The sequence below is a fragment of the Choloepus didactylus genome, chromosome 14 (assembly GCF_015220235.1).
Source record: "Choloepus didactylus isolate mChoDid1 chromosome 14, mChoDid1.pri, whole genome shotgun sequence".
NCBI lineage: Eukaryota > Metazoa > Chordata > Mammalia > Pilosa > Megalonychidae > Choloepus > Choloepus didactylus.
The window spans coordinates 79,021,762-79,048,443 of NC_051320.1; the positions used below are offsets into that span (position 1 = coordinate 79,021,762).

Here is a 26,682-nt window from a genome sequence, read left to right on the forward strand (position 1 = left end):
TTTTTCTCTTGTAAATGGGAATGGAAATGAACTCTTAAGGGAAATACTTATTCTTCACTCTTCATATTTCCAAAAAGGAGAGGGAATTCCTACTATATTTCCCAGGAAGAAAAAGTTAAGAAACTCTTGGTTTTTCTCTCAAAAGGAAGATTTATGTGATTGATGATCAAGAGGAAGGAACCGAGCTCAGCCCTCATGCCTCGAAGCTGCCTCCTCTGCCCCTCCCCAGGGTGAGCATACAGTGGTAGACTCCATCCTTGCAGGGTGTCTAGCTGTGCCAGTGACCCAAGAGAATCTTTCAAAGTCTGGGGTACAGTCTCAGGTCCATGTGGCTATATCCCTAAATCCTATCCTCCAATCCAGCTTTTCTCAGTAATGAAACTAACATTTTGATCTCTGACAACTCTCACTTGTTTCCAAATGGAGGAGGAAATGAGGAGTATTATTTATTGGCCCCTAAAAAACAACAAAGACTAAGAAAGGAGCTTTCTCTGCAGCAATGGCTCCGAAATGAGGCCAAACTAGAACTTAAATCATTTCCAACAACAGAAGTCAGGGAAAGTTTCAAGGGATTTGCTAAAAGATGAAGGGAAAAGGACCTAGGTTTTGGGGTGGGACCCAAACTTGGGGTTGAGGAAACACTAGCTGCAACCCTTTTCTTTCTTCCCAATTTAGATCAGCTTCATTTTTGTCTTCCACATATTAAGATTTCATTTGAAGAGTTCTGTGTCTAAACATATTCAAAACATCTGATTTAATCTTATGTACCCTCTAGCTTAAAGGATCTTTGAGCCTATATAAAAAAATCCAAAATTCCATTTCTGTAAAGTTTTGCCAATGCTAAAAGTCTCCAACAAAAGAAGACAGATCCTGGGATCCAGAGAAAATCCTGGTGGTCAGCTTCTAAATTAAAGCTCTTTCAGGCAGAGAGATGCATCTGGGGTATTTTAGCTGCTGGGGCAGCAGTGCTCACCCTGTTTTCTGTGTTGGGCAGTTTGAATGGCAGTTTGCAGGGGAGAATCAATATGAAAAAAAAAAATAGGCCAGGGATAGGGGTTGAGAGTGTTCCAGGTGTGTTTTAGCTTCCCGGCTACTAAAATAAATACCATACGATGGGTTGGCTTCACAACAGGAACTGATTGGCTTGTAGTTTCAGAGGCTGGAAGGCTGGCTTCCTCCTGGCATCGGCATCTTCTGGTTGGCTGGCACTCTTCAGGGTTCCTTGGCTTTTCTGTCATATGGCAAGGCACATGGCGGTGTCTCTTCCTTTCTCTTCTGGGTTCCGTTAACTTCCACCTTCTGGCTGCTCCCTGTGCCTTCTGCTTCAGGGTCCAATTTCCTTTGCTTATAAGGCCGTCGGCCATATCGGACTAAGGCCCACCCGCATCCCATTTGGGCTCACCTTAACTAGTAACATCTTCAAAGGTCCTATTTACAAATGGGTTCACACCCACAGGACCAGGGAGCTGCACGTGACTTTTGTGGGGGGACATATTCAACCCCCAGCGAGATGTGAAAGGCAGAAAGGGGCACACTGCATTTAAGGAACTGAGGAGAGTTTGGAGGTCATTACAGTAGTTTAGGAGGTGTCTTAGTTTCCCAGGGCGGCTGTAACAAATTACCACACACTCGATGGCATAAAGCAACAGGAATTTATTCTTTTACAGTTTTGGAGGCCAGAAGACTGTAATCTAGGTGTCGGTAAAGCTCTCGGGGAAATTCCATTCCTTGGCTCTTCCAGCTCCTGGTGGTTTCAGGAGTTCCTTAGCTTGCTTGGCTTACGGCTACTTCATTCCTCTCTCTGCCTCCATCTTCGCATCACTTTCTCTTCTGTGTGTCTTGTCTTCTCCTCTCTGGTCTATCAAATCTCCCCTGTTGTCACCTATAAGGTCACTTGTCACTGGACTCAGGGCCCACCTGGATGATGCAGAATGAACTCTTCATCTCAATATTCTTAACTTAATAACAACTCTATTCCCAAATAAGGTAAAATTTGTAGGTTCCAAGAAATAGGACATGGACATAGACTTTTGAGAGCCACCATTCAACCCACTAAAGGGGGCATATCAGAATCCTGAATAGTATGTACAAAATGAGTCTTAGAATTCCCCTGCTTCCCTGATCTAGTCTTGCTTTATATCTGGCAAATAACTTTGGTAAGTCTGTCTTTCTAAGGTAGGTAGGCCTGATTAACTGCAAGGCTTTTGTTTTGCTGAGCATAGAGGTTTAGGGCCAGAGCTCCACTGACCAAGACTTTCCAGGGGACAGAAAGGCCACATAAGGGAAAGGTTGAGAGAATGGGAGGGAACTGATTCATAGCTAAAGAGACTTTAGGTTAAAAAATGTATTCATTCCTTCAACATTTATCTCAGAGTCTAGTCATGCCATACTTTGTGCTAAGTATGAGGGATGTGATGGTGAACAAGACATAGCCGTGCTCTCAAGTGGACTTCACTTGTGATGTTCAATGTCCACCCTCTCCACTATCTCTTTCCCAAATCTTCCGCAAAATCTACATTGCTTGCTAATGTGCTGTAGATGAGCTTCAGCAAAGAGATGGGACGAAATGTTGTCTAGGTAATGGGTTGAAAAAGGTAAAGACAGAGCTCCTGGCAGGCCAGTCACAGGTAGTTTACACATTTTGGTGGGCCAGTGGGGGATTTTAGGCATCCAGCATCCACTTCAACCTTCTTCTGGCAAACATATCCGGATTTCCTTTTGGAAAATTACCCGTCCCTCATTATGGATAGTCTTAATGGGAGGGACTGTCAATCAAATGTTTTCCCCTAAATTCGTAGCCATGGGAAAAAACACAAGGTCCAAACTAGGATAGTAAGTCAATTATTGGGAGTTGAATTCTAAAGGCAGCGTTACATGAATAGAATAAAAATGTGGACCTGATTCATTTCAGCAGATCTGATGAGATCAGTTCCTGCAACCTGGATCCCTGGGACTCTCCAGAACTCTACCGTTCCTACGTCAGCTTTCTCAGCAGGTCTTTGGAGTCTGAGCTATTCTACATCCTTCCAATGCATGCCCTTTTTTACTTAAGACAGCCACTGTCCTTTTTGGGTACCTGTGATCAAAGAACTCTGACACATGGATTATGAAAAGTCCCAATTTCTCCTCTCCAATAGGAAGAATCTTTGGTCTAAAGGTGATGAAGGTCTGCCCATGGGAACAGATTATCTTACATCCTAAAAGCCAGGTTTACTACTTCTGTATCAAGACAGTCACAATCAAAATCCAAAGCCTCCCTTAAGAAGCAGTGAATGCCATTAAATAATAAGGACACTCACTGCATCAGTGCCAGCCCTGAGGAAAAGGCCAGCTGGTTGACAAAGATGAGTGAGATCAAATGTATCTGGGTCAGGTGAAGGCTCCAGATGACAAGGAGTACCAAGAGCTTGGCAAACATTTCTTAAGGTTTTTGAACCTTACGCCTTGTACCTGGGTCTCTGAGGCCCTAATGACGTGGCAGGGTTTCTCCTTCTCTCTAAACACACATGCATTTGTACAGGCCACAGCGGAATTCCCCTGAAGAGAAAGCTAAATTTATACCCACAATTAATCTTCCCAAATGTTCTTACCTATACCATGTCTATTTGCCCAAATCACCCAAAGTACTCACACCTGTTAGCAGGTAATTAAACACTGTAGATGTAAGCTGTTTAGCTGCTTTTTAAAAAGTATTTTAATCTTGAGTCCTTTCTTCCCAATATCTCCAACCTCTCCTAATACTCTGCTTCAGGGAATATTAAGCATTAGTATTCCCTTATATGAACAACAACAACAACAAACCCTTTAAGGCTCCTGGGAGACCAGGACATGGTCTCTCTCCCTAAACAGGCCGAATTCCTCCCCAACCTATGACCTGGTGCAAATTTCAATTCAGTGCAGCAAACACATAAGCACCTGTAAGAGACAGGCACTGTGCTGTACACCAGGAATACAGCCATGAATAAGATGCAGCCCCTGCCCTCATGACACTTCCAGACCACCAGAGAGAGAGAAGCAGCAAATGGTTTTTTGGTGTAATAAGTTTCGCAAAGCAGAGAGCAAGGGGCCAGCAGACCATATGGGGAGACGTCTCATCTAGCCCAGAGATCCAGACAGGCCTTTTGATGAAACAAGGTTTAAGCTGGGACCTGAAGGATTGTGGTAAGGGTGGGCAGCAGTAATTAAGAGAACTGCTCCTCCTTCACCAGGGCCTCTGCAAAGCTGTCCCCACTTCAGAAAGAGATGGTGCTCTCAAAGGGCATTTTCAAGTTAATGGGTTTGGAGCTTATAACTAATTTGCCCATAGAAACACGGTTACAAATGGTCTTGGTTTCCAGGCTGGTCCACCAGCACCCAATTATCTCCAATGTGCTGCACCAACAATACCCAGAAATAACATTCTAACTAGCCTTGTTTCTTTGGGAAGCTTACATTGTGTCCTAATGTCCAGTGGAAACTCCTGAGCATAAGCCTTCCTCTCCCTCCTGAGTTCCCCGCAATTTGCTCTCAGAGAGCTCTCTCCAATCCAGCCTCCAGCTCCCTGTCCCACCGCCTTGGTTCAGGTCAACCCTTTCCTTAAACCTGTACCATGGCAACCAACTCAAATTTGGCCATTGCGCCTTCAGTTTCTACTTAACCTCCAGCCCTTCCCTCCATCCTGCAGCCAGTTATTTTTCAAAGAACAGACACAAAAACCTTTTCAATGGTTTCCCCTTGCCCACGAGTTGAAGTTCAAGCTAAGATATAAAAAGCTTTCTGAGATTAAGCCCCAGTCTACCTTTCTAGTCTCTTTCCTTGTGACTCCTTACATATCCAGTCCCAACGAATCTCCCCTTTCCCACAATTCCCTACCCTTGCTACTGTTCTCACTATTCCTTTTACCTAGAACATATGGCTTTTCCCTGGCCCCAAAGGAATTTCTTATCCATCTTTCAAAGCCCCGACCCTTCTGTCCAAGACTATTTTTTACTCATTTCTATCCTAGCAGTTTATCAAATTGTAGTAAAATTACTTGTGTTTACTTATTCAACAAATGTGTGATACCTACTGGACCAGGGTATCTGCCTCTGGAGGACAAACACAACCTGAAGACAGAAACCATGTCCTATTTGCACCTGTCCAGGCACTATTCAGCAGACACCTGTTGCACACACATATATATTTATTTATATTTATACTGTCAGGCCACAGAGCAATTCCTCCTATGCACAGACAGCCAAATTTATACCTTTAGTTAATGTTTCCAAATATTCTTGCCTGCCTGCGGCCTATACCAAGAATCTCTTTTTGCCATTTACTTATTGTCAAACTCTGAGCTTTGGCTTCTGCAACTTAAAGCTGAGGTCTTAACCCAGGGTTAGATTCGTATCTCGTCTGACACCTTCTAGCTGCTTGATCTTAATCAAGTAACTCAACCTCTTTAAGTTTCCTTATCTGGAATATGGGAATACTACCTATTTCACAAGTTGATTTAAACATTGGTTCCCAGACCCACCTAAATATCAGAATCACTAGAAATTTTCAAGATTTGTCAAATGGGAACAACATAAGGAATTTGAAATTTTTAAAAGTCTCAAATGTTCTCATATAGTACCAGATTGGAAAACCACAGACTGAAAGCTATAATTATTCATAAACTTCCTGTTATATTAATATTCAATATCCAGGCAAGCCCCTGAAAATGGGACTCCAACCTTACCAGAGTTGTTTGTGAGAATAAGGGAAGCACACAGAAAATTATCCAGGACTTAAATCACTCACATAAGGAATTATATGACACACTATCCCCCAATTCCAATTAAAATCACCAGCATCACTCTGGAAAGCAAACAAGTAAACTCCCAGCAAATGCATGTTTGCTCAGCCAGCTTTCTGATCCTAGCAGTGAAAAGTCTGGACAGAGAGGAGAGGCTTTTTACAAAGGCTAAGATTTGTTGATTCAGACTATTAAATTAATCTAAAAATTTAGAAGGGGAAGGGACCTCACAGAAACAGAGTTGGCAATGAATACAGCAGTTGGTAGCTGCTACATCTCCTATTATTAGATCAGTGTTACTCAACAAGTAGCTTGGAACACAACGTTAGCAATGTGCTGTCCTTCAATATATGCAGGCTCACTCCTTTCTAACGTCTCAGTATTTCTCCAGTAACAGAAGAGGAATGCACAGCCCTGTTCCTTCCCATCTCCCCGTCTTCTGATGAATCAGAAAAGGGACTGTCTATGAGCATCTGCCTTCAAGTCTCTGTGGATTCTTACATGGAAAGGGGATTAAACTAATCCTACAGGATTCCAGAACTCAGATGCACAGGTGGAAGCTACAGAAATGCCATCAAGCTTACCATAGTCAGATAGGTCTCTAATCCAAAGTTAAATGAAGCATCCTACACTTCGTTAAGAATTAAAACCCAGGAATTCTGCTTCCAGGAATTAATCCTACAAATAGACTCCAACACATGGACAAAAGGATGTACAAATTAAAACCCAGGAATTCTGCTTCCAGGAATTAATCCTACAAATAGACTCCAACACATGGACAAAAGTATGTACAAAAATGTTTGCTGTGTCACTGTAATAGCAAGAATACAGGAAACATCCTAAATGCCCACCCACCAAGCAATGACTGGTGACAGAAATCATGTAACACCTAAAAGAGGCAGCAGAGCAGGCATGCGGAGACTTAAGACAGACAGCCTTCAAGTTGTACATTTTAATTTCCAATTTTTACCAGTAAAAAGATTTGTTACAAAAGGGAAGTTCTCTATACAAAATAAGGATTTTTTTTTTTCATTCATTCATAGACTCCACTGTCATGTCTTGCCTTGCCCAGTCAAAACTCAAATGGCTTGCTTAGCTAAAAGTATTCCCAAAATAAGATGGGTGATCCAGACAAAATCAAGAAAATTACCAGCTTTCTAAATGTGTTTAAGAACTTAACATTCTGCCTTGAACTGAAGATTCTGAAGAATACTTGTAAACCTTTAAACCACTGCCTTCAGGCAGTCCAAGTTGCTAGAGGATGTAGACTCGGCCTCATTTACCATTCGAGTCCGCTTACAGTTTCCACTCCTGTTAAGGAGTGTACTTGCAACATAAGAAAAATGGCATCTAAACCTAACAGGTAAATTTTATTGGGGCCACAGGTCCACAGCAGAACACATGACAGTCAAGGTTCAGACTCTCCCCACCTATTACTTCATCACATAAATTAAACATGGAGAGGAGATACACACACACACACATCACTGTTTAAGAGTGGGAAAAAGAATAGTCACACTGTCAGAGCACAATGCTTCCTGAAAAGAAACTGATCAAAATGATCAAAGCCTTTTTAGCTGACTTAAAGTTAGGGTAACTGCTTAAACCCTGGTCCTAGCAGTTTGCTTATGAAATAAAAACTTAGAATTAAAACATGTGTAAAAGACTGTCGCCTTCAAAAAACTTTATTTGGTGATGAGCCTAGCTCTGAGGGAAAAAGCCCACTGGTGAAAAGGGAGCTGTGGGTATTTAAGATGGTCTGACCCTCAGAACTTACACATTCACGACTTAAAACTATAAAGACCCTCAAGCACAACTGATTCTAAAGCCATCACAACCCAAAATTTACTTGTAATTCACTTACATGTGCTTATGTTAGCTTTAAAATCATCTATTTACAAAGCAGCTGCACCTTCCTCCCAATTAACCGATGCACATACCCCACCCCACCCCACCCCCACCAAAAAAAGGCAAAAAAAATGACGATTTAAATAGGGCAGGAAGTTCTCCCCTCCATTCTACTCAGTGAATATATGTTCAAAATGAAAATGAAATGGAATCAGTGTCCAGATGCTTCTCAGAGAGAGCATCTCCCCGTGACAAACTGATTTTGAGCCTCCTCACAACACAACACAACCACTCTGAGTACGCACAAAGCCTTATAAATGCAGTGCACAGCCACTGGGTCCACCATAGCCTAACCTAACCCCCATGCAAGATGCAACTCCACAACAGTTTTGATCATTCAACTTAGGGCAAAAAGTCCCCAGCAACAAGCTCCAGACATCATTAATACAAATCTGTGTCCCTCACTGACTCAGTGATGCCTTTTATTAAAAAAATCTGAAGACGTGGCAAATGGTTGCAACTGACGTCAACACTGCAGCAATTCCAAAAGCTGAGGAAGTGCTTCATCCACTGCTCCAGTCTTCTCCCCTATTTTTACAGTTCTGCCACCAAAGGGAAAAAAAAAATTTGCGTGAACAAGTTCTTTGTGACCAAGCCTTGGCAAAAGTCGATAAATAAAAGAACTTGTCAAAGGCAGAACCATGGCGTGGGGAACCTCCTCTAGCTGCAAATTTGGGGACTGGGAAAAGTAGGAGGGAGGCATGTGTGCAGAAAAGAGATGAGTCCCCCTGACAAGGGTTTGGTTACCCAACCCCGGGTGACCAGCTCGGTGCTAGCAGACGAGGACCTGTTCAAACCCATTATTCAGATGGAAAGGGAAGAGAAGACACTAAAAAAATATAGTCAGTTTGGAAATCTGCACAGTTGATATTTGTTCTTCAGAGCAGTAAGGACTTGAATGTGAATCATCAAACTGAAGGAACACATATTTTTCTTCAGGATTTAAAAAAATTTGTCTTGTATTGAAAGACTACATTCAGTGTGGGTCAGGTCCAACAGCATTAGCTAGAGCGTGGTTGTTAAGTACGCCTGGCACAGAGGGGAAGCCTCGTCCGAGCAGGGCAGCTGGTGGGCAGGCCAGAGGTGGCTCCTTCACTGGTCTCCGAGGCGGAAGCCCTGGCCCCAGTTGTGCCTTCCGCCGCCGCCGTTCTGATCAGCCGCTCGCCTCACGCTAGCAGGGGGCACGCCGAACCCTGACACCCCTCCTCTCCTGCTGGGCAGCCAGCGGTACCTGGGCAGAAAGAGGGGAGAACAAGGTCACTTCCGCACAGCCGTCCGACCATTCGGCACATCTCCCTTTCCTGGTGTTCCCCTGGCATCCGTCATAATGAATTAGGTAAGTCTGGGACCAACTGAACGCCAGGGACAGTGCCTTATTTAACTTTGCCTTTTTGATGTCCTGACCAAAAAAGGCACTCAATTCGGAAGTTTGTTGTTGTTGTTGTTTTAAAAGCCAGAAGTTTGCCTTTAAGTTCTTTTAGATTGCTTTTAAAATATAAATTTTAATTACAATGATTATAGAAAGAATAACCATTATGCCTTTTAAATAAAGAGAAACACCAAAAACCTAAAGGTAATTCACCTCAGATGTTTTTAAACTCATTTAAACTTTCAGCTAAATTTTTCTGATTATAAAAGTAATTGGTAAATTTTTTTTAAAGAGTAATTCATGCAGAATAGGATGGAAACAAAAATATTATCCCCACAAGCCCCACAACCAGAGAGAACCACTGAGAGCATTTTGATCTATTTAAATATGGATCAAACTGGATTTAAAGATACAAAATAAATTCACTTTCAAAGGACAATGCACAGCCTGCGGGTCTCAGCACCCTGCATGGCGATTCCACGGATGTGCCCAGCTGAGTTCTAGAGTCCACGCAGGGCTGAGTGGGGAAGAGGCTTCGTTTCTGGGGGCCTGGGTATGTTTCTTGGGTTTATTCATAATATGCCCTCAGACTGCATTCTTTCCATCTCACCAATGATGGGAAAGCTGAGGCCCAGAAAGGTTAGATCATGTCCCACCTGACTAATTAATTAAGAGAGTCACTAAATGAATAAGGAAGAGCGTAAACCCAGGACTTTTGCCCAGAAGTGCTTTCCAACTAAACTGAGAAGGTATTTAAATCTCTCCTAAGCAGCAGGTCCCAATGCTTCAAAGTCTGCTCGAAGGCGGAGACCAGGACCTGACACTCCCTTAAACCCCTGGCAGCACCCAGCACAAGCCCTACCCGGTGACCTGCCCACAGCAAAGAGCCTGGCAAGCAGGACCTGGGATAAAGCCATCCCCGCGTGAACCATCACTCAATGAGCATCTTCCTAAGGGTCTTTAAATCTGTCTGCTCTTGACACCATCCCTGAGGTATGCACTATTACTCCTGTTTCACAAATGAAAAAACTGAGGAGTGAAGCTCTTCCAGACAGTCAGGATTCAGGCCCAGACTCCAGAGCCTGCACGCTGCTCTACACGCCCCACTACCTGCCTCGTGATTCAGGAGAGACCCTCGGAGCTGGGGTCCTTGTTTGTTTACATATCCCTGATACCTTCATGCTCCCTCCCCAAAAAGAACCTGAACCCCACCCCCCCCTTTAAGTAGAAAAATAACTGTGTGCAGAAGAGAATACATATATCTACTTTTCTAAATGGAATACAGAATACTGAGAATACAACTGAGAATTCTCCAACTCACATCTTCCCTTTTAAAGAAAAACAACTTTACCATTAACCCATTAAATCAAAAGGCATTTCCAAGCACTGGTGACTCAACCCCATGATTGGTTCTGGTACAATAATATTCCTCCAAAATACATAACACAATAGAACATTTCAAAAAGGCAACTCTAGGGTGTCTTGCTTTGCTACTTACTATAAGACAATATGGAAGCCCTCTCCATTGCTTAAAGATAGAGAAATTAAATGCAAGTAATTAGTGTAAAAAGACACCCAATTACCCACAATCAACAAAAATTTATGGTAATTTCAAAGCAGTTACTGCTTTGCAAGGAGCTACATTTTATCATCTGATCTTTATGCAAAACTTAACAGAAGGGCTTCCACCAACCAAGAAAGCTCAATCGGAAGGCAGCTCCAATGCACTGCTGATTTTACCAGACTGTCATATACTTTGTTGCCCACAATTGAGAAATATCTCCAAACCATTAGTCAGAATATGGCCATTTAAAGTAAAATAACTTTGGCTGCCCTCCAAAGCACCAAGCTTTTTGAAATTGATGCATCTGCCATCCGTCTTGATAAACCTAGATCAGAAATCCAAACCGGCTGTTACTGTGCCCTTTGATAATTACAAAGCAGATTGGTCATTTGTTTTTCTTAGCCTGAAGGCAACCCGAATCTGAGAAAAGAAACAAATTTCTTTTATGCTCTTAGAGAAAAAAACACATATAATAACACCACTGTGTTTCTCTATTTGTACAGGCATACCTCATTTTACTGTTCTTCGCTATATTGCGCTTTGCTTTATTGTGCTTCACAGATCTTGCATCTTTTACAAATTGAGGTTTATGGCAACCCTGCATCAGGCACATCTATCAGTGCCATTTTTCCAACAGCGTGTGCTCATTTTGTGCCTCTGTGTCATTTTAATTAAAGTATGTATGTTGTTTTTTTAGGCAATGCTATTGCATACTTAATAGGCAAGAATAGCATGTAAACATACAGGGAAAGCAAAACATTTGTGTGACTTGCTTTATTGAGATATTCGCTTTAATATACCCACAACATCTCTGAGGTATGCCTGTATATTCTATCTCTCAATTAATGTCTTTCGAAAACCTATCCCTAACTCATAACAGGTGGGGAAGGGGAAGAGATCTTAGGGGCCTACTCAAGTTTTACTGCCTTCACTGATCCCCTTGACAGTTCTAATCACAGAACTGTAAAACTTTAAACAAAAATTAAAACAAGCAAGATGTGAAAGGATTTTTTTTAAGCTTTAAAATGCAAGCTATTATTGCATATCCCCAACATGAGATTAGGTGTGATTGTTAGGCAGGCTGTGACACCCAGATGGTGATTTAACTGGTCTTTTCTTAAACAGGCTTCTGCTTCACTGACATAACGGCCAAACTATTTACTTGCCTAAGTGTGTGAGCATGTCTTCTCAGCTCCCCCAATTCCCATCCCCTCCCCCCAGCTTTAGGAACATGACTAATGGCTTTTATTTAGAGCACCCACTACCAAGCTTATAGTCATATACTTTATCTCACATAGTTCTGTCAAACAGGTACCCCACCAACACCACCAATTTATAGATTTGCAAACTGAAGTTCAGAGGTTTTATCAATAACTTTCCCAATATCAAAACTGGTAAGTGAAAGAAATGGGATTCAAACCCAAATCCGTCTCAAAATCAAAGCTGAGCCCTTGGTCTCCTCATTTCAGTAAACCCTAAAAGCAGAGAAAGAATGAGCACATCCTCCCAGGACTTGATAAAACCTCTCACTTGAACCTTGAAAATTCCTATAAAAATTTCTATTCTATAATACTCAATATAAAAATGTTTAAAACTGCTAACCAATTAGCTAACTTACCCCCTTCCCCCCCCAGCCAAAATCTTTGGGAAGAACTGGTGCTCTGAGAGAATGTACCCCGTTATCCTGTTCCTTTGTCCGCCCCCTAGCCCACTACTTTGCTCGCCAGTTGTATACAGGTACCCCAGCATGCACAGCAGAGGGGTGCTTCCTGAGAGGCCCCTGGCTAAAACGGCTCCATGAGGAAGGTTTTGGTCCCTGGCTTTCTGGTGACTATGTGACCACGGCAAATCATTTGCTGGCTGACATTTCTCCATTAGACAGGGAGGTAAGAATACATAAGAACACATGCAAGTAAAATGATTTTCACACAAGAAGGAAAAAATGCTTACAAAAACTGAGGTGTGGATAGAAAATTTCTTCCTCCCAAGTCCATTGGGTATCTGAACATTAAGAAGAAATAAAGATGTCCAACAAGATTTCCAATTAGCTCATTGATTACCCTGCAAATAGAGAGCCAAATTAATTTAAAGATATTCAAGCAATAACCTGAGATGTAGCAAGTCTTAACAGCCTAGGGAGAGATCTTTCCCTGCAACTCATTTACAGTCTCTGGGAGTCTGTGAGAGCTCTACAATGAGCCCTTTTGCAGTTGAAGTGGCAAATGCATTCCAAGGCCAGCAGCCCCTCTGACATCTCTCTCAAGCCCAGCCCATCTCTAAATTCTTGTTTTTGCTACCTCCGGCCTCAAGAGTTGAAGTCATTGCAAAGCAAGCTTCTGAATGCTTTCAATCATGAATACTGTATATTTGAAATGCAGACAAATAGGAACGTTAGCAAGAAAGGAGGAGGGAAAAGAGGGACAATAAACGCCCTCTCGCTCCCACAACTGGAGCCATTAAGCACTTCCCTCTTGCCTCTTGTCTCCTGCAACCACAGAGATTGCTTAGGAAAGCTGACCTTCACCCTGTAAGCCTAAAATAAACACTGACCTTCTTCAGTTTTCCTATGGCTTACATGCAGCCACCTTAAGGTTTAAAAGACCTACTTTTACTGTTAAGTATTCTTTGTCTTCACCTGCAATCTGATTCCTGTCAGAGATAAATCAAAATCTGCAACTGTTCCCATACTCTGCCCTTCCAGGTAGATTTACCAAGCCCAGAACTAGCTACACTCAAAAAAGAATCTGCCCCTACGTGGGACCTGACTCCCAGGGGTGTAAATCTCCCTGGCAACGCAGGATATGATTCCTGGGGATGAATCTGGACCTGGCATCATGGGATTGAGAACATCTTGACCAAAAGGGGGATGCGAAATGAAACGAAATAAAGTTTCAGTGGCTGAGAGATTGCAAATGGAGTCGAGAGGTCACTCTGGAGGACATTCTTATGCACTATATAGATAACACTTTTTAGGTTTTAATGTATTGGAATAGCTAGAAGGAAATACCTGAAATTATCAAACTCCAACCCAGTAGACTGGACTCTTGAAGACGATTGTATAATTATGTAGCTTACAAGGGGGTGACAGTGTGATTGTGAAAACCTTGTTGATCACACTTCCTTTATCTAGTGTATGGATGGATGAGTAGAAAAATGGGGACAGAAACTAAATGAAAAATAGGATGGGATGGGGGGGATGATATGGGTGTTCTTTTTTCATTTTTATTCTTATTCTGATTCTTTCTGATGTAAGGAAAATATTCAAAAATGGACTGGGGTGATGAATGCGTAACTATTTGATGATACTGTGAACAGTTGATTGTACACCACGGATGACTGTATGGTATGTGAATATATTTCAATAAAACTGAATTTAATTAAAAAAAAAAAAGAATCTGTTTGCTCAATGCATTCATTTCTTCTATCAATATGCAGTAGAGGTTGGGACCACACAGAGTAAATATGTCAAACATATTAAGAACTATTACTATTAAAATAGCTATTAAAATATTTACTACATTTTACAATATAAGAAGAGGGGGGTTTTAGAATAGCTGCATCTTTAAAATTCTGGCTGGATGAATTAATTTCCTAAGTCTCGTTCTAATTCCACACTGACACACTAGAAATCTGACCTTTCTTGGCCAAAATTTCCAGACTATCAAACAACTTAAAAAACTATCTCCCATCTGAGAATCTGCATTTCTGTGACTGGTGAGCAGTTTCCAAAGTATTTTGGAAAAGCCTTAAAACTAAAAACAATTTTATTTATAGTTCTAGGAGAGAACAGCTTGGACACAAATTAGGTATGGTTTGCTCAATCTGTACAATGAATCCAGAAATGTTCATTCAAAAACACATATGGAAACATACTGTGTTCTGCCCACAAGCTAACAAAATAACCATTCAATGCTAAATTCCATTTAGCATTGTATACAATGCTAAATTAAAGCCCTGCAATCCAATTAATTATATGAAAATGAAATTTTTTCATAAGTATATTGAGATTCTTTAAACTTTTATAAAGTTTAGAGAAAGAATATAAAGATTAATGGAATCCTTTCCAAAGATTAGTTTCCAATTGAATAAATCTAACATTACTTACGAGCCTCCAATGATATAGTTGAATCCAAGGATAACCCAGGGTAAATAGCAGGCCTAGGAAAGAATATACACAAACATGAACAGATACAGCTGCTATGGGGTTGGAATGAATAAGTATATAGCGACAAGGGCTTTCTATAAATTCTTTGGAAGGTAACTGCAAAATTGCTCAGATCAATCTAGCATCAGCCCCACTATACTTAAATGCCTATCTGAAATTGGACTTATTTGTAACTGGAAAAACAGAGTACATTGTCCAATGTTCAGAGGCAATACATGCCCTAAAGAATTAACATAACAAATAACTTTAGAAAATAAATGCACATCCTATGGATGCTATTAAAAATGGTGAGTAATAGAATAGCATTAACACTTCAACCAGCAAATTGTTATGAATGAACTAAAAATACACCATCTTTTTAGATTCTTTTAACTCTCACAAAATTACGTTCAAATTTTATCTTGTTACACACTGATATCTTGAATTAATATGCCCAAATAAGAACAATCTCCAGATGAATTCAACTTTTGAGCCCCTTACCAGATTCAAGACATCATCTCAAGGAGCTTTATAAACTAGCAAAGAGAGGGTTTTACATAACTTTAAGGCAAAATGTAGTTAAGCACCATGAGAGTATTGCAAAAGCCTGGGGCAAGACTAATTCCAAGCAGAAGACTCAGGAATATGTTAGGTCCCAACTCAGATTAAGAACAGGAAAGATTTAGATGAGGAAGAGTATAGAAAAGCTGTTACTGGTGGATAAGTGTGAGAGAAGGCAGAAAGGGAAGTATTGCAGGGCCTTTAAAAAAAAAACAAAAAAAACCTGGTTTAGCTAAAATGTAAAGTACATAGAAGAGAACAGATTTTTAAAGGGACGGTTTCACACCAGTATCTTTCCTTCTGTCTCTCTTGCTAACACACACATACATGAGCTCACTCAGGGACAGACACCTGCAGGGCCTAAGGTACAGAGAGAGCAGAAAAATAGCAGTCAGCAAATGGCTCAGGGTGGGCCAAAGCAATACAGCTGGGACTGAGGAGGGGTGAGGGGGGCTTGCCTACGGTACACTGCTCTGCAGTGACCTCTTTTGGATAAGCCAGAAAGCACATTTCTGGGCTGAAGAGAAGGATTTCTGCAAAGACAAACAAAAAAGAAATGTTTCCAACTAGGGTCAAGTACCTTGAATCGTGTTCCAAACCAGAATGATACAATCATGTCTCTGTTCAGCTGGGCCCAGACATAAAGTACTGACATGATGAGAGGAATCATCAGCAACTGCAAAAGAGGTCAACATACTGAGACAAGGTACTGAGAAAATAGGTTTATTGTGAACTATTCTTTTCATCCCTTCATTTCAAAACAATTCTCATATGGCCATTCAAAAAGCAAAAGGAAATTCCACCGCTCAGAATTATCATTGACCCTGTTATTTAATTGTTCATACAATGAATGCTACAAAATCCTGTAATAAAATGCAACGCAATAATATTATTTTTAATTGACTCAGAAATTTCAGGGTCAAGCTTTGTTACATGAAAAAAAGGCAACAAAGCTTTATTTATAGTATAAGCTCAATTTAAAAAAAACTACATAGCCATACACAGAAAATACAGAGTAACCATTATTCCCAATGTTCAACTGAAAAAAGAAGCCAGATATAAGAAAGAAAAGCAATGATTTAGATAACTCATGTAAGATCTTCAAAAGCTTAGTGAACTTTCTCATACAGATCTGCAAAATAAAACAGCCGTAATTCTCTAATTTCAAAACACCACAGTATATAGTTAATGCAATTTAAACTTTCATCAAAGGCCACTAATAGTCAAATTTGAAACACGTAAAAGGGCAAATATATAGTTTCAGGGGACACTTACCTGCATATCCATTGCTAAGCCAGTAATCTTGTTTTGCATAGTTAAAGATCAGATATAAACAACACATTCTGTGCCTAATCAAGAGTGGCGTGCTTACTTTATCTAATTTAAAAGTTAACTTCATTTCAGCATTCTGAAGGAAAACACGTTTCTGTACTCCAGGTTGCTTAAAACATCCAAGAACACAGTGATTTCTAATCATCTTCATTATGAATTTTCTACCAGTTGGTACTACGAGGAGGAATTGGTAGAAATTAACCACTTAGGTTCATGATTCAACTGGTTACCTCACATTCCTTTTCTTCTCTTGCCACTGCATTTTAGCTTTTCTCCTTCAAACAGAGGAGAGGCCTGTGTCCTCAGAAACAAATAATGATTCTCCTCACATACAGGGCTCCACAGCATGGTTGAAGTCCAAAACAACTTTTTTTCCTTCCCTTAGAGGAAGAAGGCCATCCAAAGTGCCACATTTACTGGCACGCGGCCAGGTTTAAATGGCCGCGAAGCCCAAAGGCAGTTTGGGGCTTACCACCTCTGCACAGGATTTGAGCCATCAAGTCCTTCTGCTGCTCTCAGCAACTGCGAGAGTCCACAGTTGGAAGGCTGCTGACAACTGTGGTCGATGTGAGCAGAGACACATACTGTGCCCTTTCTCAGAGCTGGGTCACTGAAAGGGGCTGAATTACTATGTAGGACCCCAAGACAAGGACAGCAAGGGAGGCAGAAAAGGATGCCGATTATAAATTAGTTTTCTGAGGAAGACCACAGATTTCAAAAGCTGTCTCATGGCACAGAATCTCTTTGTGCTACAGTCAACAAGCTGTCACGCATGAGAACACAGAGAACTGGGAACAAGAAGAGGGAACAATAATAAAATTCACCCTAATGTGGAAAAATCCCACAAAAGCAATGGCAAGAGAATGCATTATTCAAGGGCTATTTGATTCTCTACAGCTTTTAAGAACTTTAATTATTCTGAATCATTAACAATAGCAAGCAAAGATGCAAAAACCATAACGTGAAATTTTTTATAAAATACTATTTCCCAACCCTGAAAAAACCTGGTTTATTTCTGGCCCAAAATAAAACTGAAGGATACCACGATGCAAATCCAGTTAAAGAGCAGCATGAACAAATAGTCCGCTGGCCTTCCATCAAAAGCTCCTGGAAACAAAAATAAGCCAAATGTCACAGTTCAGAATCTCAGAACAAAGTACTAACTTTTATGTAGAAAAATACTTCAAAAAATTACAGGGAAAGCGAAAATTAAAATATTTTATAAACCACTTCTCCCAAGTAAAAGAAAAGTGAATTTTTAAAAATATCTAAACCGTGTCTGCAATGAAGCCCTGAATTTTTACCTGATTAAGGTCTACTATGCCCTCCAAACTGAATTCAAATAACACATTCTCACCACCCTGGGCTACATCAGACCCGAAGCTATGGAAATCCCACCCCCAAATGCCAGTGAAGCGCCCATGGAGGCCCTGCAGCCTGTCAGCCTGTCCTTCTGTGGCTCTCCTCGTGACCTGCTGGAACATTTGTGATTACTTGGTTAATGCCTGTCTCCCTCCACTAGACCAGAAGCCCTGTCGGGGAAGCAACCATATCTGCTTTCCTTGCCATTGTGTCTTTCCAGCATCATGCCACATGGGAGGCATTTATTATTATTATTGTTGGTTATCATTAGACACACACATGTAGTGACACTTAGTACGGCACCAGGCTTACAAACACTGAGAAGATTCAGTCTCCGTCTTCCAGGAGCTTGCATTCTAGCAAAGGAAAGCAATGGGAGGGGGTTAGGGGAAGAGCCAAACCTTTCCATAGCTGGACTCTTAATCCTCAGGCTACTTCCATGAAGGAGAATGGAAAGACCTAGTACCTCCCAATCTACGGATGAGGAAAAAAGTTCCATGACCAAAACCACATTTTGTTACAAGCAGAATCAAGTCTAATTTCTAGTCTGGTGCTCCTGTCACCACACCACAAACCAGCCACTTTTTTACTCCTGGGCAGAATAATCAACAATGACCCAGCTCAGCCTTCCAAGGACGACTCTTAAGGCCTTCAGCTGGAAGACTATAAGAAATGGCAGAGCAAGGAACTAGAAATGACTGTAAGGTCAGTCTAGCTTAAAAAGTTACCTTCTTTCCCATCCACACTCCATCACACTTATATTATATAGCAAAAGAAAAAAAAAAAATCCTAAGAAGTGTCAGAAAGAAATCTTTCTAAAAGAAATTTAGGTTTCAAACCAAAGCCTCTCCTCCTTTCCCTTATTTCTCCCTCATGACCTCCAAGGCACACTTCAGCCATGGTGTTAAGGACACTTAACGCAAGGGGGATCACTATGATGAGTCAGAGCCAAAATTCCAACAAAATTTCTGAATTTTAATGATAGCTGTGCTTCTTTTGATGTGGTTTTGGCTCGGTGGCAGCTCAAGATTCTTTAGATTCAGAGTATTTAAAATATTGTCATCATGTAAACTACAGTACTATATTACTTGGCAGGTTTGCAACTGGGGATCTACAAATTAACTGGTCTCAAATTGCAGTCTTCCAATTCAAATCAGAAACCTCATAAATAAGCCAGCACTGCTACATACTTAACAATTTAGACAGGCAGGAAAATAAGCAGGTGGCAAACATTCTGAAATGTCAAAATGTTATCTTGACTCTGTGTGTGTGTGTGTGTGTGTGTGTGTGTGTGTGTGTGTGTGTCAGAGTGGGGGGTGGGGCTGGAATATGGGAATGCTATACTTTTCGCCTGATTTTTCTGTCAACCTTCAACTGCTCTAATAAAAAATAAAATTGTTATCTTCAGGCTATATGGTGGAAAAGACGACTGGTAATCAGTAAACCTGGGTTCCAGTCCTAGCTGTATTATTGCAAATAGCTTTGTGACCTTTGGAGCATGTCACCACCTCTCTTGTTTTCTTGTCTGTGAAATAAGAAGGTTAAATTGAATGATCTCAAAGATTCCCTCCACAGGAATGTTCATGGCAGCATTGTTCGTAATAGCCAAAAAGTGGAAACAAATGTTCTTCAACTGACGAATGGATAAAGAAAATGTGGTATACCCATGCCATGGAATCATATCTGACCACACAAAGAAAAGAAATACTGACACATGCTACAAGGATTACTCCCGAAAACATTTATGATAAATAAGCTAGTCACAAAAGACCACATACTGTATGAGTCCATTTATATGAAATATACAGAATAGACAACTCCATAGATGCAGAAAGTAAACTAGTGGGTGCCCAGGGCTGTGAGGAGGGAGACTGGAGGAAAATGGATGGTGACTGCTAATGGGTACACTTCTTTTTGGGGTGATAAAAATGTTCTTTAATTGACTGTGATAATGATTGCACAACTCTGTGAATACACTAAGAACCACTGAATTGTACATTATAAATGTAGAATTTAATGGGTGAATGGTATGATATGTGAATTGTATCTCATTAAGCTGTTAAAACAAATTCCTCTCAATGCTAATATTTCAAAATGCTCTGTGGTTGAGGTGTAGGGAATGAGGGGAAAACTTCTAAAATTAAAAGCAAATGAAAGAGAGCAATGGCCTAATAATTGTAAGATTTACACATTAGTCATGTTACCTGACTAAGTAGTAAGGATAGGTAAAATGGGTTCAAGGACCTTAAGCAATCAGGACAATTTACAAATAAAAAGTAGTTATGGAATTATTGTAATTGAGGTCTGAAAATAGTATTATGGTTTTTTTTTTCTGTAATTCTTATATTTCAGAGGTAAATATTTATGGATGAAATGATATGATGTTTGGCATTTGCTTCAAATAATCAGAGGTGGGGGGCATATAGATAAAAGCAAGACTAGCCATAAGATAACAATTGAAGGTAAGTGGTGGTTAAAAAGGGGTTGGTAATGATACGTTACAATATGGAGGAACCTCAAAAAAAACACGCTAAGTAAAAGAAGCCAGTCACAAAAGGCCACATGTGTGACTCCATTTATATGAAATGTCCAAATGTCCAGAGAAGGGAAATCCATAGGGACAGAAAGTAGATTAGTGGTTGCCCAGGGCTGGGGGTGGGGAGTGACTGCTTAATTGTTTGGGTTTTTTTTTTTTTGGAGGGGGGGGGATGGGGGGGATGGGGGATGAAAATGTTCTGGTGTAGTGGTGATGGTTGCACAACATTGTGAATGGACTGGTTCAAATGGCAAGTTGTATTTTATGTGAATTTTATCTCAATTTGAAAACAAAGAAATAAAAAGGCTCACTAGATTTTCTCTCTACTTTTGTATATGTTTGAAATCTTTCCATAATAAAATTTTTAAAAGTGGTCATAGATCATCCACACTTAATCTAGAGTTTACTACTGATTAAAAAATACCACTCCAACAACTCAGGCCTCAATTTGATTATACCAGAGGGGTAAAAATGCAAAGCAAGTCAGCATCACAATCAGGTCCCACATGGACAAAAGAGAATGAAGATCACATATTCTGGTCGATTTAAGGACTCAAACCCCCGATAAGGTGGTTGTGGAGACTTCTGATTGGCAGTTTTACCTCAGCCAAGTTTCTTAGCTGCCTTGAATCTCCCTGTGAAACCAAAGGAATGGGCTAGATATCTTCCAATGGCAATATTCTAGGACACTATGCTTTGTATTGATATAATGATTTTTCTTTAAAAAAGATATAAGCAAGTGCCAATTTAAGGAAAAACTATATTTGACACCAAATGCCCACCCTTTCCATTTCCCTGAAGTGATGAGACTGATTCACAGTCCTCAAACATATGAGCACTCATTGCAATTTAAAAGGTGGCTCAGAACTCTCTATCCTGAACTAACAGCCAGCAGGTTTATAAAGGCTCTGAAGTCAGCAACCCTTTTCAAAATCATTTAGGCTGAACAGTAAAATTATGTTCAGAGTTTAACACAGCAGTATCAATTTAATATAGCAATTAACAACAGCATCTACGGTGTGGTTGGAAATAGATTACAATTTGGCAAGAAACTTTTTTTAAAAAACTTTTTTTATTGTAAAATATAACATATGCAGAAAAACGGTGACTTTCAAAGTACAGTTTAACAAAAGTTAAAGAATAAATTTCAAAGTATGGTATAGGTTGGTGAGAAACTTGGCAAATAGGTGGTCATATCTGATAAACTACCATATTATTAAATTTCGGCTATATATTTTAAAGTTGAGTGTTTCAATTACAGCAACTAAGCCTATGCTTTTAATTCCATAAAGAAGTATTTTTCAACCCCAATCGAGCAGATATTTACAATCCAGCCAATTTCACGAAAGGACAAAGGGGTTTCTCTGTGATGAAAATGAGTGACTTCTCAAGTTAAGTGAGAGGCACACAGCTCAGTCACCAGGGAGGTGGGCAAGATAAGTAAACCTCTGATCTTCTAGTTTTTCACATGTAAAATGGTGACACTGCTTTTTACACTTCATGAAGTTGCTCTGAGAATTAAAAATCAGATAATCTCAGTGCCTAGGACAGTCCTTGTACGAGCACTTATATTATCATTATGCCATCTCCTTATATAATGCTATGAGCCCTTAAAATTCCTCCAAGTGAGTAAATTTATGGGTTAGTAAATAAAGACAGAAACACTACTTAAAACAACTATGGGTAACCTACCTGTCTCAAGCCGTGCAGAATATTGATATAAGAAATATAAATTGACCAAGTAAAGAAATCCAGTTCCTGGCCCCACAGGGAAATAAAAGGTGGCAGTGATTGGCCTCCAAACCTGTCCAGATCAAAATAAACACAGTTGTTAGTTTCTCTAACTAAACAAAGTTAATCCTTGCAAAGCATTCTCCTCAATGATGAGAGTTACTGAAGAGACACTACCAAAATAATTCAAGAAAACTGAAGAAAAGTTCCTATCATTTTACAAATCAATGGAATAAAATGACATCATGGAATAAGCATTAAATATTTCTAAGTAAGTCACAAAAATCAGTATCGCAGAAGTTTGTGGTTAGTCTTTACTGAGATGAGGCATACAGTTAAAGTCTATGTCAAAAATGAACTGCAAAGACTCAATTCCAACAATACAGTAATTCTGCTGTTTAGGAAGAGAATAGACAGGAAACGACAAATCATGTGGGAAAATGTCAAATTCAAAAGGTAGAATTAAAACAGAAACACTTACTCAAACAGATCTGCTCAACAGCCATATGGGCACATGACTCAAAACATGACCCTCCCTCCCCATAAAAATCACAGAAAGGTCCACAGTGGGAAGCCAGCCTGGCTCCAGTTCCCTTTCCAGCAGCAACTGATCAGTTTCTTATATTTCCTTCCAGAAATAATAGTATGTACTTCCGCCCTCTTTATCCTACCTGATACTGCACTGCTGTTCTATACTGTTTCATTTCCTTGACAAAATATTTTTATTGGCATCATTGCATTCCTTTTACACTGATGTCCAAACTTTGTTTTAACTGTTATAATCCACAATGAACATTCCTGTATATTCTCTATACATGTATATAGAGAAGATACCCCTATGCATCAAACTGTTAGAAACAGATATATTCAATTTTGGTAGATATTTCCAAATACCTAAAAAACTTTTACCAGTGTACACGCTCTCCTAAACTGTATATTAATCAACGGTCCACTCTGCACACATTTAATGCATTTTATATATATCAATCTGGAAATTAAATTTAATTTGCATTATGAGTAAAGTCAGACATCTTTTCCTAATTAGCAACATCAGTATTTCCTTTATTCATTTTTCTGCTAGATTTGCATTCTTTTATGTATTCTCATTGTTGCAAATATTTTGTGTGTTCTGTCATTAGATTTATGCTTGTATGGTATTTTTACCATAGTTCTGACATGCAGAAGTCTGATTTAGTGTAGTCAAATGTACACATTATTTATCATCCTTAGAAGATCTTTCCTCGCTCCAAGATTATAAAAGTATTCACAGTTTTACTGTAGCACTTTTAGGATTTATCCAAGGCGTGACGAAGAGATCATATTTATTTTTCTCATTGGTTACTCAGTTTTACTAACCCCATTTACTGAATAACTCATCTTTTCTCCATTGATTTGAAAAGCTACTTTTACTGTATATTTATTTTCTTTTATATTAAGGTCTACTTTTAGACTATTCTGCTTGGAATTGATTGCCATCCCAATACAAAGTTATTTTAATTTTTAGTCTTATAATATGTTTTAATATAGGATAAAATTAAAGTCTTATAATATGTTTTAATATAGGATAAAATTAAAGTCTTATAATATGTTTTAATATCAGGTAGAGTTAAACAAATTTTCTTCCACAATTGTCACAATTTGATTGGCTATTATCACATATTTTATTTTTCTAAATCAGTTAAACTGACATCTTTATTATCTCAACATAATATTGACATCATTCCCAGCTAGGAAGTAGTTTTTCATGGCTTTCATAGTTTTCTGTAAAGTTTCTGCTTTCTATCTTTCATTTTTACCCCCCAAAAGATGAATTACCTTATTAGTAATATTTTTAAATTGAGCCTCTTGGCTTATCCAATTATACAACCCTATCTATAAATAAAATTTTGTATATTATTTCATTCCTGTCTAACTCACTGGCTAGTACCTCCAGAACAATGTTAAATAATACAGTTCTGGAGACTAGAAGTCCAAAACCAAGGTGTCAGCAGGGCCATGCTTTCTTAAGGCCCTAGGAGAGGATCCTTCCTTGCCTCTCTCCTAACCTCTGGAGCTTACCTGCAATCCTTGGTATTTCTTGATTTGTTGCATCTTAACTCCAATCTCTACATCCATCTTCACATGGCCATCTTCCCTCTGTGTCTATGACTGTACATGGTACTCTCCTCTCTGTATGTGTCACTTCTCTTTTTATAAGGGCACAGTCATATTGGATTAGGGCCCACCCTAATCAATACTATTTCATCTTAACTTGACTACATCTGCAAAGACCCTATTTCCCAGTAAGGTCACAAACACAGGTACTGGGGTTCAGGAGTTAAATATATCCTTTGGGGGCACAATTAAGCCCATAGTAGGGAACACTCTTAGCTGCTTATTTGGCTTGTCTCCATAATGCCTTTATTTTATTTTATTGAGGTAATATAAAATTTGCCATTTTAACCATTTTTAAGTATACAATTCAGTGGCATTAATTACATTTACAATTTTGTGCTCCCATCAACACTATCCATTACCAAAAGCCTTTTTAAAAAAATAACTATTTCTCATATACTTAATTTTCCTGTGCTATGCTTCAACGTTTGCCTCCTCCTGTTGTTTTAAAATCTCTTCTTTGACCTTTTAAAAAGTGAGCCCATGGTCCATAACTCCTTTGAATGCATGAAGAGTTCTGCCTGAATTCTGCTCCTGATCCCTTGGGAGAAGTCTCCACTTTTCTGTAATATCTGTGTACAAGCCAGGGCTGGATTTGTTGTTTTTTTGTGTTGTTGTGTGTTTGTTTTTGTAATTATTCTTATGTGTGATGGGGCCAGCCATCAGGGGAGAAGTATTTTAAGAAGGTGCTTTGGATCTCCTAGACTAATCCTTGAATTTTCTCATGTCTCCTCTCTTACTTTCTATCTCATTTTGTTCTACTTTCTGCAAGATTTCTTCATACCTTTGTCGGCCACCTCCACTAATGATTTTTTTTAATTTTTGCAACTTATTTTTAATTTGTGAGAACACTTTCTTGTTCTGATTATTCCTTATTTAAAGCATTCTGTTCTTGTTTCTTGATTCCAATAATTTATCCCTCTGAGGATATTACCAAGCTCCTTTTCTGTTTGTTTCATTAGACTTTTGAGTTAGTGGCTTTCATCAAATGTTTGGTAATCCTTGGCTGTCTGCTGACATGTCATTAGAAAGCTGACTGGAAGTTGAGGAACTTGGAACTCATGGACACGACTGCAGGGGGACCAGGCCAGGACCCCACTCTTTGATTGGGGGACCCTCCTTCAACTATCATTTTTTATAGGTCTCTTTTTCCAGAAAAAGAGGTTGAGGCAGACAAGGCTCTCCAGGGGGACCATGGACTTGCACTCCTTCTCGTGGTCCAGTATGGCACTCCCCTTCGCCCTGCCTGGCTTCCCAGGTCTGCAGCCTTTGTGCAGAGAATGGACCCTTCTGGCAAGAGTCAGGCTGGGGCTGCCAGTTGTGCAGGGAGGCAAGCCTTTAAGTATCAGATCCAAGACTATCATAAGAGTAGCTCTGGCTACAGATACCAGAATTTTGGCTAACAGAAGAGGCACCTCACTCTTTGTTCATTCAAACGGGTGTGTGGGCGTGTCACACAAACATCTTACATGTGGCATCATGTTTCCCTGTTTTACAGAAAGTCACCAATAGCTGTCTCATCCATAATTTCTTCAGAGTTCTTCTCTTCTAGGTCCAAATCTCATTCGCTCCTCACACCAACTACAAAGAGAATCCACCTTTTTAGGTGAGGAATCCAAGGCCCCAGAGAATTAAGCAACTTCCCAAGGCCAAAGGCTCAGTCACCAAGACTGAGTTCCCAAAGTTAGTCATGGTTTCTGCTGCATCATTGCTGATCCAAATCACAGACTCTCTGCGGATGGTGTTTTTGCTGAGCCCTATGGCACCTCAGGCAAATGCCATCGGCCCACCTCATCCCCATCACCAGTCATCACCAGTGCCTCCATGAATTATGACAGTAATAAATTTACATTAAGATATCAGAGAAATACATATTTGCCTTCATTTTGGCATAAGCCATTCACTACACAGCCTACAGTTTGCTTCATTATTTTTGCTAAGAAAATGTACAAAAGTAAAACCGGATTCCTCGCCCAGGAAGTCTGGGGTGCATTGCTCCACCACTAGAGGAGAGCTTCCTTGCCACTGGCCCTGGTGCTCAGGGGACTACTCTAGTCACAAGACATCATCCAGACCCATTAGCTACCAACACCCACGGGCACAGGAGACACAAAGTAAACTGTTTCAATTTCTTTAAAGGAGGACAATGCACATTACATACCCAAAAAGTGACTTCCCAAAACCCTATAATAAACCAATAAAACAAAATAGGCTAAAATTAATTTTGGTTTATTCACAACATTGTCATAAAAACAGTATAGTCTAA

General features: G+C 39.9%; 1 protein-coding gene across 1 annotated transcript in view; it reads right to left on the reverse strand.

The window, feature by feature from the left end:
* Positions 1-1,633: 1,633 nt before the first annotated feature.
* The window catches only part of DERL1 (derlin 1), a 32,955-nt gene continuing 7,906 nt past the window's right edge, over positions 1,634-26,682 (reverse strand). Inside the window, exons 2-8 of the mRNA XM_037802793.1 lie at positions 22,224-22,335; positions 17,676-17,740; positions 16,577-16,603; positions 15,882-15,977; positions 14,702-14,754; positions 12,547-12,657; positions 1,634-8,894 (exon numbers count right to left, since the gene is read on the reverse strand). Of these exons, the coding sequence (XP_037658721.1) occupies positions 8,756-8,894; positions 12,547-12,657; positions 14,702-14,754; positions 15,882-15,977; positions 16,577-16,603; positions 17,676-17,740; positions 22,224-22,335 (603 nt within the window). The 3' untranslated portion in view covers positions 1,634-8,755. The remainder of the gene's footprint in view (positions 8,895-12,546; positions 12,658-14,701; positions 14,755-15,881; positions 15,978-16,576; positions 16,604-17,675; positions 17,741-22,223; positions 22,336-26,682) is intronic.